This window comes from Perognathus longimembris, chromosome 7 (assembly GCF_023159225.1).
Source record: "Perognathus longimembris pacificus isolate PPM17 chromosome 7, ASM2315922v1, whole genome shotgun sequence".
Classification (NCBI taxonomy): domain Eukaryota; kingdom Metazoa; phylum Chordata; class Mammalia; order Rodentia; family Heteromyidae; genus Perognathus; species Perognathus longimembris.
Genome location: NC_063167.1, coordinates 74464997 through 74479297, shown reverse-complemented (window position 1 = coordinate 74479297; position 14301 = coordinate 74464997). Strand labels below are relative to the sequence as shown.

Sequence of the window (14301 nt, the reverse complement as noted above, 5' to 3'; positions counted from 1 at the left end):
TAAGCGTCTCTGCGCTTACCTGGCCAGCGGATCCTCCCCGCCCCGGGGGCCTGGCGCCGGCTGCAGTAGGTTGGGACCCGGAGGGCGTCGAGAGTCAAGCGCCTGCCCCGGACGTCTGACCCCCGCTGCAAAGGAGCAAGAAGAAGAAAGCTCTGGAGGAAGTGCAGGCAGCCTTGTGAGGGCGGGGAGGAAAAGCATATTTATTGGATTGGCATTTCTTTTAACAGAGCTCTTTCCTAATGATATTTACTTAACTGTATTTGACAGCAGTTACGAACTCGTCTCCGGTAAACAGGATCTATATTCCCTGCGCCTACAACTGCCTGTCAGTGGCTAAGCCAATCGCAGTAATAACCGCTGGATCATTTTAAATATGGCTAAACAGACGTTGGACAAAATCAATCTGCCATATGCTGGCACGGAAGGAAATCTCTTGCAGTTTGACGAATGGCTTGCAGTCCTTCCAGCAATCCATAACTCGCCTATTCTTTCTTTTCCCACCCCCTATTTGCAATCCTTCCCCCCCCCATCTTTTATTTTCTCCCTCAGAGTCCTCCCCCCTTTCCATTTTACCCTTTCGGGCGGACTCCAGGTAATCCGAAATGGCACTGACCCTTCTCAGCCTGCGATTACCTCTCTGAAGCATGAACTTGGGATAAAAAAAAAAAATCACACATCAGAAAATTCGCCGTAATTATTTTTGCGATGCTATCAGCACCGATCAATCAGGAGCGAAGCCGGGTGCTGGAATGCCGGGCTGCAGCCCCGCGTCCCGCCTGACTGACAGTTTTGGTAATTAAGTGATTGTATAGACCTCTCCGATTGTTCTAACAACCTTGTCAGGGCCTGTCTGTGGACAGAACACGCGGAAATCAATGTGCTTACTGCTCTCTGAGCAGTTCTGACCGTGTACTCAGACGGATGGGGAGCGGGAATCTGACAAAAGAGAGAGAGAGAGAGAGAGAGAGAGAGAGAGAGAGAGAGAGAGAGAGAGAGAGAGAGAGAGAGAGAGAGATAAAAAAAGCTCTTAAGGACCGGATTGTGGGGGAGGGGAGGGGAAAGTTTACTTCTTTAGGGGAAGTGGAGGGGCAGGAATTGGACCGCTGGGGTTCCGAAGACGCGGAGCAGGAGGCCCGAGCAGCCGGCCTCACTTGGGCTTCCCAACTGTAGCTGAAAAAGCGGGGTGGTGGGCGCGCGCCCGTAGCGCCGTGACTCAGTGGCACCGCGGTTCTCGCCTGGGTTAAAGGCGGAGGCTGGTGACTCCGTGTCTATGTCACGCAGCAGCTTTTAATCGAGGGATGTTCAGACGGTTAGATGGCGGGTGAGTTCTGAGCTCCCCCGCCCCGATCTGGACGCACCCCTCCACCCTCACACCTCCCTTCAGCCCCCGGGCCCACTAGGCACACCTCCCCGGCGGCGCACGCCGCGGCTAAGTTGAAGAGTCGCCGCGATCGGGGCGGGGGGAGGGGCACTCGCTCGGCTTCACCTCTACCTGGCCCAGGACGTTGCCGGGGCTCCAGGGTGCGGGGCCCCACTGCGGGGGCTGCTTCTCCGCCGCTCTTACCAGCGACTCTAGTCGAGCCGGGATCTGCACCTCCACTGGGGTGGGGGTGGGGTGCTCCCCAAAGTACCGAGTCTGGACGCAGTGCCTGCAGTTCTCGGCCCAGGGACTCGGGTGAAGGATATTGCCATTCTTTCACTCCGGTCCTCACCAACCTCACCAACCTGGCCAATGGCAGGCACCCACGCGGGAGGGGGAAGGGAAGCGAAATCAATGGGAAGAGTTCAAAGCCTCGGCCCCGGGCGCTGGAGGAGGCTGCGGGGTGCTGGGCGCGCGGCCGCCTGCGCATCGACCGCGCGGACGCTGATATTTCACCCGCAAACACCCAGCAGGGCGTGTGCGAGTGTGTGCGTGTGCGGGGAGCGTCACGCCCTCAGCCAGCCCGCTGCTTGCCTGTCCCCTCCCCTGCCAGCCAGCAGCCGCCCATCCTCAGAGAGAAAAACCTGAGTGTGGGCACATTACCCACCATTAGGGAGACGCTACGGTTTTAATGTGGCCTAATTAGTGCCGCTAACCGAGCAAATATTATTATATTGAATAATGATAAAATGATGAAAATATTAATGCCTTTGAGCTTTGCACGTGGGAGCCGTTCCTTCGGTTCTCCCAGGACACCCCAAGCACGCTGCGATCTACAACCAGAGGCGAAAGGTGAATCCACAGGCCAGCTAAGGACACGTGTGGGTCATCTCAGGTGCGCACGCGCGCGCGCACAATTCACAACTTGGGCCGTGTCACACACACATCGCCCACCATGCCACCTTCCAATAGTTTTCTCTCCCAGAAAGAAAAAAAAAAAAAAGAATCAAATCCAATCCAATCAGACGCGAGTCCACTGAGGTCTTCCTTTAACTGCACTTGGTACGGCACACCCCAGGAAAGTTGCCCTGGGCAGCAGGGCGCGCGCGCAGCTGTAGCCGGGGCTGCGGGCAGGTGGAAGTGAGCGGGGCTGGACTCCCTTAATTAGCATGGAAATCCGCAGCCCCTCCCAGGGCCAAATGCATCTCCCTGGGGAATTTGGTGAAAAGCAGGCATTAAACAATTAAGGGAGGCCGAAGGTTCCTTCAAAATAAGGACTGGCAATTCTCCTTCTCTTAAAGGCTGGAGGGCCTGGGCCGTAGGGAAGCGAGAATTAGCTGCGGGTGAGGGGAGGGGAGGCAGGCATGTGGTGTCGGGTGTGTTAGACGTGTCCCAGAAGACCAAACAGGCTCCCCCTTCTCTTTCCACTTTTATGCTCCCCCCCCCCCCCAGAAAAAAACAGCGAGGGGGGCTTGGCTGGCCGGGCGTCTTTGCTGGGCCCAGGAGTTATCAAGATGTAGAGGTCAGTCTGCCCGTGGAAATGGGGGTGCGGGGAGGGGGAGAATGCAGATCCCGGCTCGAGGGCGCCCCCTTTCGAGCCGAGCTGCTTCCTCCGGCCACCGACCCCAGAAGAGGCTCCGCGCCTTTAACCAGCGCATCCTCCCGGGCTAAGGCGGTGCTCATGGAGCTGAACGCTTTGTTCTTACTCCCAAGTGGGTGCGTTTGGACTACAAGTGGCCTCCACGACACTGGTCCAGTCCCCTTCCCGGGCCAAAGGCAAGCAGTTCTGCGGTGTGAGCCTAGGATGTGGAGAATTCTGGAGGCCGCCGAGGCTCCCGGAGCAGCTCGGGTCCCCCACCCGCCGCGCTCTCTGGGATTCCAGCTGGAGACGGGGCGGGGAGCATTCAATTTGTTCCAGTGATGGCTCTAACTTAATAAGGCGATTGATTAGCGCTCAAAGTGCCGTTTTAATTAGTCGCTTGTTAATTAACATCGTAAATGAATCCCCCCCCCATCCCACCCCTCTGATTGGCATCTTTGCTCAGCGGTCTGGGGCTTTCCTCCTGCACAGCCGCCGCCCAGTCCCTTTCAACCTCAAGAGTTGATAGAGGAATCTATCTTCTGCCTTCTTGAGGCTCCATAGATCTTTATTTTTTTGTTTTTATTTTTTCCCATATGATGAAGTGGTGTCACAAGATGACTTGTGAATTTCTCCAAGAACTGCCCCTTCGAAGGACAGTGGTTCAATTTAGAGTGGCCTCTACCTCCTCACAGGGTCTTTCTTCACCCCTGGGTTGGAAGTGATCGTTTCCCCTAGGCATGTTAAGATCACCTACTTTCCTTGGGTTTCTAGAAAGAAAAGAAAAAGCAGGAAGATGCAAAGAAAAGATAGAGTTCTGGTGGGGGAGGGTGTGGATCATGTTCTAGAGGGAAATCCAAGACGGTGTCCTGCTGTACATTCTGCTGCTCATGCCTGTGAACAGGTGCATCTCACTCCTTTTCTAACCAACGTGGTCCAAGAACACTTGGTCTCTCTGGCTGCACTCAGATGAGATTCCTACAACCAAGACATACCTATAGATTATAGCCCAGCCCTTTGGCATCATTATCTCCCTTAGTTACCATACATTCCATTACTTGCAATGCATCCCTTTCGTTTGTCTCCAAGACACATTTCATTTCCTTTAGGAACACTCAAACCCCAGTCAACTCTCTGAGGCTAGTGCCCCATTCTTCCAGCACCTGGCACGGATTACATATGAAGTCATGTCTATTGATTGAGTAAATGGACAATACAAACAAGGAAAGGAAGAAGTAAAACATAATTGCTAATGAGTGTCCCCACAGCTAGAAATAATTGGAACTTGGTGCTCAGAAAGGTCACATGCCTCGCCCAAGGAAATGGCAAATAGGATGAAAACTGTCCTCAAGCATTCCTTTCTCCCTCCACATCGCTTGCCTTCCTGTCTATCTGTACATCATGAACTGAGAGCGGTCTTCTGCAAGTCCCTTCTAAACTGCTTCTTTTTCAAGTTTTGGAGGTGCAGTAACCCTTGCAAATTTTGTTATGACACCTGGAACAATTTTTCAACACTTTGGTCCCTTCAAAAATGTAGCAATTACATGGATTGTCATTTTAATTTCTTGTGCCAGTCCTGGGCTTTGAACTCTGGGCCTGGGTGCTGTCCCTGAGGTTTTTTTTTTCTTCTCAAGGCTAGCACTCTACCATTGGAGCTACAGCTCCAGTTCAGTTTTTTTTTTAAAAGAAGCTCGTGGGCTTTACTTCTTTGGCTGGCTTTGAGATTCTCAGATCTCAGCCCTCCTGGGTAGCTAGGATTACATGCATGAGTCTGGCATTAGAATGGTTTCTTTCACCTTATAGTCTTGTTTTTATTTTTATTTTATTTTTTTTTACCATTCTCTCTCTGCTCCCAATTTCCACTCTCTTGTTTCAGTCTAATGAAGGAAGGGACTCTATTTCGGTGTTTTTATGATTTTTTTTCTCTATGGTATAGTGTTTTCCTAATTACACATATATGAATGTATATATGTATGTATATATATGTATATGTGCACTGGATAGACATTAGTAGACTAAAAAGTAAGGGAAAAAGAAAACTTGAAATAGCGAGAGGTCAAACAATCTTCAGGGAGTCAGGCTTAGAGCATGGGGAGTTTATTTGTGTTCTCTTGCATCTTTCATAGAAAGAAACAATAGCCAGATCCTTCCGCTTGGAATTCTTGGCGCCGCCTAGCGGAAGGCAGGGCCTTTGCGTCTCACTCCCGCCAGTGCATACAGTTGTCATCTGGCGGCTCCTTACAAACATTCAAATTAAATCTGATGGAAACAACAGCTTCAAGTTCATCAGGATTGGTGTGTGGACAAAATTCTCCAAAGTTAAGTTTTTTTTTGTCTGATCATCCAGTTTAAAGGAATTCCAAGTCTAGGTAGTGAAGTGGGTGGTGGGAGATGTACTAATATACAAAACTTGTTAAAATTTGTGCTTGAATCAGTCGCTGTGGTAGAAAAAAAGAGAATCTTTGGTGTTGATTGGTACTAGATGTATCTTTCAGAGCCAGGAAAAAAATTGGAAAGTAATGACTTTCTACGAAAACCGTTCCAAAGTCTTTGAAAAATGAAAGAATCCTTACCCTATTTAAAAATTAAAAAAAGAAGAAACGAGAACCTGGAAGTAAGCAATCATTTAAAAATTCAGTCCAATGACACTATTTTCTTGTATTTAAAACTCAAATGGAGGGAAATCTGAGATTAATTCAGTAAATGTATATTCGTTCACTTGAAAATATTTTTCTGAATTATTTTTTTAAAAAACGAACAGTAAATTATGCTTTTCTTACTACAAAAGGCGACGTTTTGACACGCAATTTATAGATTCTTTCTGGAAAAATAATAGCAAAAGAGGAGTGTGTCTGGAGAAAAAGAAAAAGGAGGGAGGAAAGTTTAAGCCTTAGCCCCAAGGATTCTGTTCTTGTGAAGTTGGTGATCTGGTGTTTGATTTCCTCTTTAGATTCTTAGGGTCATTTCCTGTCTGGGGGGGACCTAAACAGAGGACTCTTGGCAAAGGTCAAGGTTGTAGTTTTCCTTCGCTCCTCCAGCTAGTATAGAAGAAATGTCCAAGAATAGATTCTCTTTTTCTTCAAGAAAATAGGATCTGAAAGATTTATAAGGTGAGGCCCACTGAGTTCCGGATTGGTTTGGAGTTTTCCCACCTCGCCTTCCCCTCCCCCAACGCTTGGACCTTCCCTTTCCCTTTCAGATTTCGTAGGTCATCTTTCCACCATCTCCCCTGCCAGTTGTGAATTATTCCAAGCAAAGCCCCCTGTCGAACCTCCCAACACAAGCTGTGCGATCAGCCTTTTCAGCTCTTGAGTCATTTTAGGCGTCGGAACAAAACAAAAACAGGCTTAAATGAATTATTTATCAAGGTCGAGAATAATTGATTTGTGCAGTGCCGTCAGATCTGGATTTTTAAATTTGTCTTCTCTCCCTTTCCACTTCCTACCCTGAATCCTGCAGCGAGGGGAGTGCTAGGCGGAGCCCCCCCCCCCCCCACCCGGACGAGGAGTAAACTCAACTCCTTTGGGAAGTTGGTGGGTGATGTCAGCTTGGGCAGAACCCAAATCGATCTTGGGAGAGGGGAGTAGGGGTAGCTAGCGTTCGCTCGCAGTCCCTTCCCGCGGTGGTCAATTGTGCCTGGGGCTCCGGATGCCTAGATCCCCAGAGTAGGCTTCGTGGGGCCTGGCCCACAGGGCCTTGAAGCCTACGCCGGACCCCGGCTGCTGGTTGCATATCTCCGGGCCAGAAGGCCGAAGACAGGCCCGAAAGCTCTCGTAAAGGGTCTGCGGGGCCAGTGTGCAGCTCCAGAGCTGAAGGAGGCTACGACTGCAACCCCGATGCCGCCTTCGTCCAGGCGCTTCGCGTCATCCGTCCAAGGCTGGCCTGGCTCAACAGGCCCGGCCCGTCTACACATTCCCGGGGATTCTCCGGAGCCTCCAGGCCGGCGGGCGCCGGCCTCTGCGGGGAGCACGCCCGCGACGCACGCTCACCAACGCGAGCTTCTCCGCCAAACTCCCCATCGCCTGCGAAAAGCGAGAGCGGATCGGACGTACAAATGGTGGCCTAGTCCGTCCCTCCTCTTTCTGCTGTTCTCAACATACTGGGGGGAAACGTGGGGGGGGGCAATGCTCCAAGATGAAAGAAAAAAAACAACCCTCAACACCCCTTCAAAATAGCGCGGGCATTCGGGGTCAAGTGTCTCCATTTCCCCCCAAGAAAACGAAAGTGGGACATGTATCCCACCTACCCTTTCCAGACTTGGGGCTCACACAACGATTCCGAACCAACATCTAGTAGGAGGGAACTTCCCACACCTCTCCATAGGGGGGAAAAAGCGGTACCCCAGAAAGAGATCTACAGAAACACATTTACACCTCAGATTGTCTGCCCAGCCCTGGGAGAGAGGAAGGGCCATTTCTCTCACACCGTTCTGCACTCCCTAGTCACGGAAGCGACGCCAACCACGCAGATTCATAGGGTTCTTAAAATGGTAATTTGGAGTAAAATGTAACTCAAAGAACTTTGAATCATTCATTAGCACCTTATAATTACTCTGCTAATTAGGTTGACACGGCACTTAATCAGGAGTAATACGCCGTCTTGTCACTGGCACTTCCCATTACTCTGACATTCAACAAGAGACAGGTTGGAGACGTCCTAAAGAAAATAATTTGATTTGATGCCCTGCGCCGAGGCGTCACCGTATCGCTCCGGGTCCCAAATGGATGCACGGTGACCGTTTTCCTTTCCCAACGCGCGGGCCCGGCATGGGGGGGGGGGCGGCCAGCGGGAGGGGGAGGACACAGGTTCTGGACTCGACCCCTCGGGTCCTAAACCCTCCGTGGACCTAGCTGTTCCGGCCATCAGAGAAGGACAGTGGACTGTTGTCCCGCGTCGAGAGAAGGTTTTTGGCCAGGCGTCCTTTGATTGGAGGCCAGGCTTGGGGCCCGGGTTTGGGGGGGGGGGTCACGCCGGGCTGTGGACACGGATCTGGGAGCTGCCTGGGCCTAGCCCGGACGCGGAGCTCAGAGTCTGCCTGGGCCAGGCTCGGGCTCCCAGAGTCCCTCACTTTCCCGGGGAACGAGGGGCCCCCCAGGTCCCTTCCTCGGCCCTTAGTGTCTCGGGACTGTGCGCGCGCGTGTGTTTGGAGACGCTGCGGGGAGTCTGTCTAGCCCCTTCACCCCTCGCGTCCGGTCCACCTGACTTCAGAAAAAGGGCAAACGGTTGCCCCGGCCTTGCCTTTTTGCCCCGCGGTTTGCCTCCGCCAGCGCCCCCTGTCCTGCTCCCTTCTCCCTCTGCCCCTCACTCGTGATCGTGGGTTCCACCAGGGCCACCAGACTAGGGTCTCGGCTTGGGGCGGCCGGCGGTGGCTGCGCGGGTTCTCAAAAGAGCAGCAGGGCTCGAGACACGCCAGCCGACGGGCTGGCGAGCCGGGCGCCCATTGGCTCCTGGCACGTCGGCGTCGCCGGCTGGCGCGGGTGCGACCAATGGGGGCGCGGGGCCCGGCGCGCGGCCCGGGTGGCGGGGGCGCGGCGGCCGCGGCCGTGACGTCACGGGAGGGGGGTCGGCGCCGCCCGCGAGCGGCCGGATTACAAGGGAATGCGCCCGGCAGCGGCGGGAGTCGCTGGGCGCCGCGTCTCCGCCGTCTGCTCCGCTGGTGCCAGCGCCTTCCCTTCCTTCTCTTTCTCCTCCTCCTCCTTCTTCCTCCTCCTTCTCGGGTCGTCCCGGCCACCGCGGCGGGGTCTGCGCCACAACTTTCCCAGAAAGTTCAGAAAGTCGGGGCCGGGGCGTCAGGGTCGGGAGCCGCGGCCACCTCCGAGGGCGCACGGCCACCCGGCTTCGCGCTCGCCGCGTCCGCCGCCGCCGCAGTGCCAGGTTGCGGGAGGACCCCGGTGGCGCTGCCAGCGTGCGGGCGGACCCCGGCGGCGGTGGCGGCAACGGCGGGGTCGCCCCCTGCCGTGGGCACCTGCGCCCGGGTCCCCTGCGCCGCCACCGCCGCCCCACGTGCGCGGTGGCCCGGCGGAGCGCACGGCCCGGCTTCCCTCCATTCCCCTTGTGTTTGGTGACTTTCTCCTCCGATCTTCCTTTCTCCCGACCCCAACGTTTTGCATAAGGGGAGAAAGAAAAAAGAAAGTTGTGTCCAAAGTGTCCACCGATTGCCACCTCCCGATCACCTCGCCTCCATTTCCCGCCCCGCTTTTTTTTTTTTTTTAAAGCAGCGTCAACCTTGTTGAGTGCTTATTTTGTTTTGCGACCGATTGCTTCCTTTTGCTTAACCCGGGCGGCTGCGGACCGGCGAGAGGCGTTGGACCTCATGTAGAAGTGACAACAATGGAAGGGACCAGCGGGTCGAGTTTTGGAATAGACACGATTTTGTCCAGTGCCAGTTCGGGCAGCCCCGGCATGATGAACGGAGATTTCCGCCCGCTCGGTGAGGCCAGGACCACCACGGATTTTAGGAGTCAGGCTACCCCATCCCCTTGCTCGGAGATCGATACCGTAGGGACGGCGCCTTCTTCTCCCATCTCGGTCACCATGGAGTCCCCGGAATCTCATCTGGTAACAGACGGGCCCCAGCACCACCACCACCATCTCCATCACAGCCAGCCGCCGCCGCCTGCAGCCTCGGCCCCGACGCAAAGTTTGCAGCCTTCGCCCCAACACCAGCCGCCGCCGCCGCCGCCCCAGCCGGCCGGACAGCAGCTGGGCTCGGCCGCCTCGGCCCCCAGGACTTCCACCTCTTCCTTTTTAATCAAGGACATTTTGGGAGACAGCAAACCTCTGGCTGCATGTGCGCCCTACAGCACCAGCGTGTCCTCTCCGCACCACACCCCGAAGCAGGAGAACCACGCGGCGCACGACAGCTTCAGGCCCAAGCTGGAGCAGGAGGACAGCAAAACCAAGCTGGACAAGCGGGAGGAAGCCCAGGGCGACATCAAATGCCACGGTGAGTCGCACCACTCTGCCCGCTCGCTCGTCTGCCAGTGCGCCTGCCGTGCTGCCCGCCTGCGGTCCGGCTTCTCCTTCTTACCCCATCGGCTCCCTTCTCCCCGCAGTCAGTCTCCAGAGAGGAGATTTATTCCAGGATCTTCCCGAAGTGAGCAAATCCGACAGAGGCCTGGGCGCGCGGTTTAGCGGTGCAGCCCAAGTTCTGTGTATTGTTGCCTTTCCACTCCGCTACCTTCACGCCAGCCGGCCCCTTTCTTTGTTTTACATAATTTTAATGTATTGGGAGGCTGAAGGTGGTAGCTAGGAGATCTGATGGGAAATACTTTCTCTTGTTTTTGTTTTTTTCCTAGCCGAAACCTCGGTATGGGAAATGGAAGGGGAGGTGGGAAAAAGAATCTGCTTAGCGCCCAGTGCCTGGGGGTGTGAGCACAACCAGATCGGTATTTATGCAGATGATGCCCCCTCCATAGTTTTCAAACACCATCTCAGGAATTGTTCCATTTCACGAAGGAAAAAATTCCACGCTGATTAACTAAGCATTTTTTTAAAAAAGATAATGATTAGTATGGAGAAGTAAAAGAATATGATCAGTTTAAAATAAAACACTCATTTTGCTGAAGAGCCCAAATAAAATTTCAGTATATTAGTAAATTTTTGGATCCTTAAAAATAAGAGGGAGTAGCATTAATAAAAATAAAAATTTAAGGAGCAGGATTTATCTGCTTTTGTAAAACTTGAAGGTGGCCACAGAAATAATCCTACAGGCTCCCTTTCCCCCCATTTTCCTCTCAGGTAATTTCATAAAGGTTCTGGTCTTTGCATCATAAAAGAGTTTTTTTTTTAATTCCAGGGGGGCACATTTAAAAAATTCACTGATAAGTTACTACTACTACTTATTATTATTTCATTCTTTGGTAAAGATATGTAGTGTCTCGAAAGTAGGATATTGGCTCCCGTTTTACTATTATAGCATTAGCATAATAGTGCCCAAAACAGATGTACGGTCTGGGCTGGCGATTTTTCGTGCACCAACCTCCCCAGTGGGTCAATTAGAGAGATTATTGTTCTTCCTGCAGGGAAGATCAAGGAGCGCTGCACAAACGGGTACAAACAGAGAGGGATTGACATATCGATTTCCAGGCATTTCAGTAAAAAACCAAAGTTGACAAATAGAATCCGGAAATCTGCACGCTGTCACCTGGACGGGCTGATTTTGAGCTCACCACCACCAGCCTTTACCTGGTGACACCATCTCTGTGAAGCTTTCAAAGACCCAGTGCAGGCGACTGCAGAAAGCTTGATTCTAACATTCCCCAAGTGCATCTGAGAAACAAATGCCTAACATGTAAGAAGATGAGGAGGGGGAAATAAAACGAGAAAAATGTCTCCTCCTGAAAAAAATAACAGAATGACTTTGAAAAGTAGCAAATCAAAATATTTGTCCTTAGTGAAAACACGGAAAAGAGAATGTCTCATCCAAACCAGGACAAAAGAGGCTTTTATTGAAATTCTTTTTTTTTTTTAAACTTTTAACATCCAACCATCAGAAGATCGTACAGCCTTTTAGAACCCTTTTTTTGGAGCACAGTACAAGCTCTCAACTCCCCAACCAGAAAACAGTCTTCTTCCTCCATGCTGACTGAGGCCCCAAGATGTGTGTGTGTGTGTGTGTGTGTGTGTGTGTGTGTGTGTGTGTGTGTAGGGGAAGCAGTGTCCCAAGATGAGTGGGTGTCCTGGGAATGTAGGAGTGTGTGCCCGGAGGATACCCCACCTGTTTCCATTTCGGGGCAAGTTACACAACTTGGTTTCTCTCCTAGGAACAAAGGAGGAAGGAGACCGAGAGATCAGTAGCAGCCGAGAGAGTCCACCGGTGAGAGCCAAGAAGCCCCGAAAAGCTAGGACAGCCTTCTCCGATCACCAGCTCAATCAATTGGAGCGTAGCTTTGAACGGCAGAAGTACCTGAGCGTCCAAGACCGCATGGATTTAGCAGCAGCGCTCAATCTCACGGACACCCAAGTAAAGACTTGGTACCAGAACCGCAGGTAAGGAAGGCTGTGTGGGGGGAACAGAGGCATCTGCTACTTGGGTCATGACCACCAGCAATATCTTCTTCTCCTCTGGCCTCTAAAGACTCTAGGGACCACAGAATGCCACAGTGGACACTTGGGTGCTTTCCAGGCTAGGGCTGACATTAGCCACACCTCCAAGGTGAGAGGGACAGAGAGGTGGGCACTTGTCAATATTTTAACAGGTGCTACTTTCCCTCTGAAACCTGAGCTGTTGGAATTGCCCCCCTCCACCCATTTTTCCCCCAAATCAATCAAACCACATCTTCTCAAATTGAGACATCTGTGCAGCTGACACTCAAGCCCAGAGAGCCTTTGAGTGTGCGTGTGTGTCTGTGTGTGTGTCTGCGTGTGTTACTCTGGACTTGCCCTAGGCTGGTTTCAAATGTGTGTAAGCCAGCAATGAGGCCCAAGATTGTGATCCTCACAGAGCTGTCCCACCAGCCTAGGCTTAAATTTGAAGCTGTTGGGAATTTGAAGCTAGGGGTCTGAGCCTTGGTCATCATGGCCTTAGAGATTAGTAAAGCTCAGCTGGGTTAGAGTAGGGTCGGCAGCCCCAGGCTGGAAAATCGGGCAGCTGGCCAAGTATCCAGACTGAAGGGGGGGGGGGGTTCCCTTGCATTAGCTGCCTCTGCTGACAAGCCTACCCCACGCCTCTTGTTTAGAAATTAAGAAAGCAGCTGGCCTTTCTTGCAGGGCCATGAAGTATAGGGCCAGTGCTGGGCGATCTGAGGTGATCTGAGGCGAGGTTAAGCTGTCTTTCCACGCCTAATCCTCATCTCCCTACTCTCAGTTTTTCTCTCCCCCTCCTTTTCTCTCGTTTGTGTTCTAATCGTCCATAAGTGCGGTTGGAAATGCCTATCCAGTTGTCATCTTTACCATAATTTTCTGTCTCATTACATACGGTTTCAGCCACCCTAATTCTGTCGGAAAACATTAGTGTCATTTGGAGGCAATTTAAAATGGGCGACATGTTTATTAATTTGGCTGGAGCTGCTGGGTAAGGCCCACCAGCCCTGCTTTCCTTCAGTAACCAACCGCCTGCTCCCCTCTCCTTCCTAGCGGGGTGCGGTAGGGGGAGGGAGGAGACTAAGAAGGAACAGATCACAGGTTTTAATTATTACTTTCTCCCCGAGGAGGAAATATCTTGAAACCCAGAATAATCAGGAGGTTCTGTTCCCTTGGGGGAGCCCTCTCTCAAACGAATTTGTTTTTTAAAATCTTGTTACCCTCCTTGCCCCAAGCCCCCTGACCTGCTCTAAGGATCGGTAACCGGTGATTTATCACTGTAGTCCTTGGGAGGGGGGTACGGTGAGGGGCTGGGGTCCAGGGGCTGGGGTCTCTGTTACTCTTTGTTTAGTTGTGACGGGGAGGGGAAGAGGAGCCCATGCAGAGCTGATACTTTGGGGTGGCTGGAGGGCCACAGAGTGGGAGGATTAAGAAGAGGAGCGAGAAAGACCACTCATTCGTGGAAAGGGGTCTTCTTTGCCCTCCAGAAAAGTTTCAGGAAGTGGCCAGACTAGGATGGGCGCGTGTGGGGGGCAGCAGATCGGAAGATCTGGAGCAGGCGGCGGAGCCTGTTGGATTTCGGCGGCCCGTAGGATTCACTGGGAAAGTGCCTTGGGGTTGGGGTCATCGGGAGAGGGCCGTGGCATCCCAGGGCCCCAGAATTCTGTTAGGGGTGAAGGAGGACCAGAGGGGCGAGGGTGTGGGGAGAAAGGGCCCGCGGGGTGCCTGGCCCCGGCGCCCGGACCTTGCGCGGGGACGGTGCCCACAGCCGCCGGGCGCGCCCCGCCGCCCGCTCGCTCTTTTTCAGGACCAAGTGGAAGCGGCAGACGGCGGTGGGCCTGGAGCTGCTGGCCGAGGCCGGCAACTACTCGGCGCTGCAGCGGATGTTTCCTTCGCCCTATTTCTACCACCCCAGCCTGCTGGGCAGCATGGACAGCGCCACGGCGGCCGCGGCGGCCGCGGCCGTGTACAGCAGCATGTACCGGACTCCGCCCGCGCCCCACCCGCAACTGCAGCGGCCGCTGGTGCCCCGCGTGCTCATCCACGGGCTGGGGCCCGGTGGCCAGCCCGGCCTCAACCCTCTGCCCAACCCCATCCCGGGCACCCCGCACCCCCGGTGAAGACGCGGCGGGGAAGGCAGGCCGGCGCGCATCCCGGCCGGGTCCCGGTCCCGACCTCTCCCCGCACCAGGTCACCAAGCTTCTCGGAGTTTAGAGAGGAGAAGACGCTCACCCGATCCGTGAGCCGGGGGTTCCCAAAGAGGAGCCAGCGCCCTCTCTTCTCCACCCCCACCCTCACAGCCGTGTGACTCAAAGTTCAGCCAGTAAGTGAAAACATC

The 14301-nt window shown here is 53.5% G+C and overlaps 1 protein-coding gene across 1 annotated transcript; it reads left to right on the top strand.

The window, feature by feature from the left end:
- Positions 1-9266: 9266 nt before the first annotated feature.
- On the top strand, positions 9267-14083 carry Barhl2 (BarH like homeobox 2). The gene is made up of 3 exons (XM_048349972.1): positions 9267-9885; positions 11705-11930; positions 13771-14083. Exons 1-3 carry the CDS (start codon positions 9270-9272, stop codon positions 14081-14083), a joined length of 1155 nt encoding a protein of 384 aa, XP_048205929.1. The 5' UTR covers positions 9267-9269.
- Positions 14084-14301: the final 218 nt, after the last annotated feature.

What these genes read in the sequence shown, in the direction of transcription:
- Barhl2 (XM_048349972.1), top strand. Translation starts at nt 9,270, where the DNA reads ATGGAAGGGACCAGCGGGTCGAGTTTTGGAATAGACACGATTTTGTCC. An exon ending in GGGCGACATCAAATGCCACG is followed by an intron (nt 9,886 to 11,704) that starts GTGAGTCGCACC and finishes TTTCTCTCCTAG; the next exon opens with GAACAAAGGAGGAAGGAGAC. An exon ending in ACTTGGTACCAGAACCGCAG is followed by an intron (nt 11,931 to 13,770) that starts GTAAGGAAGGCT and finishes GCTCTTTTTCAG; the next exon opens with GACCAAGTGGAAGCGGCAGA.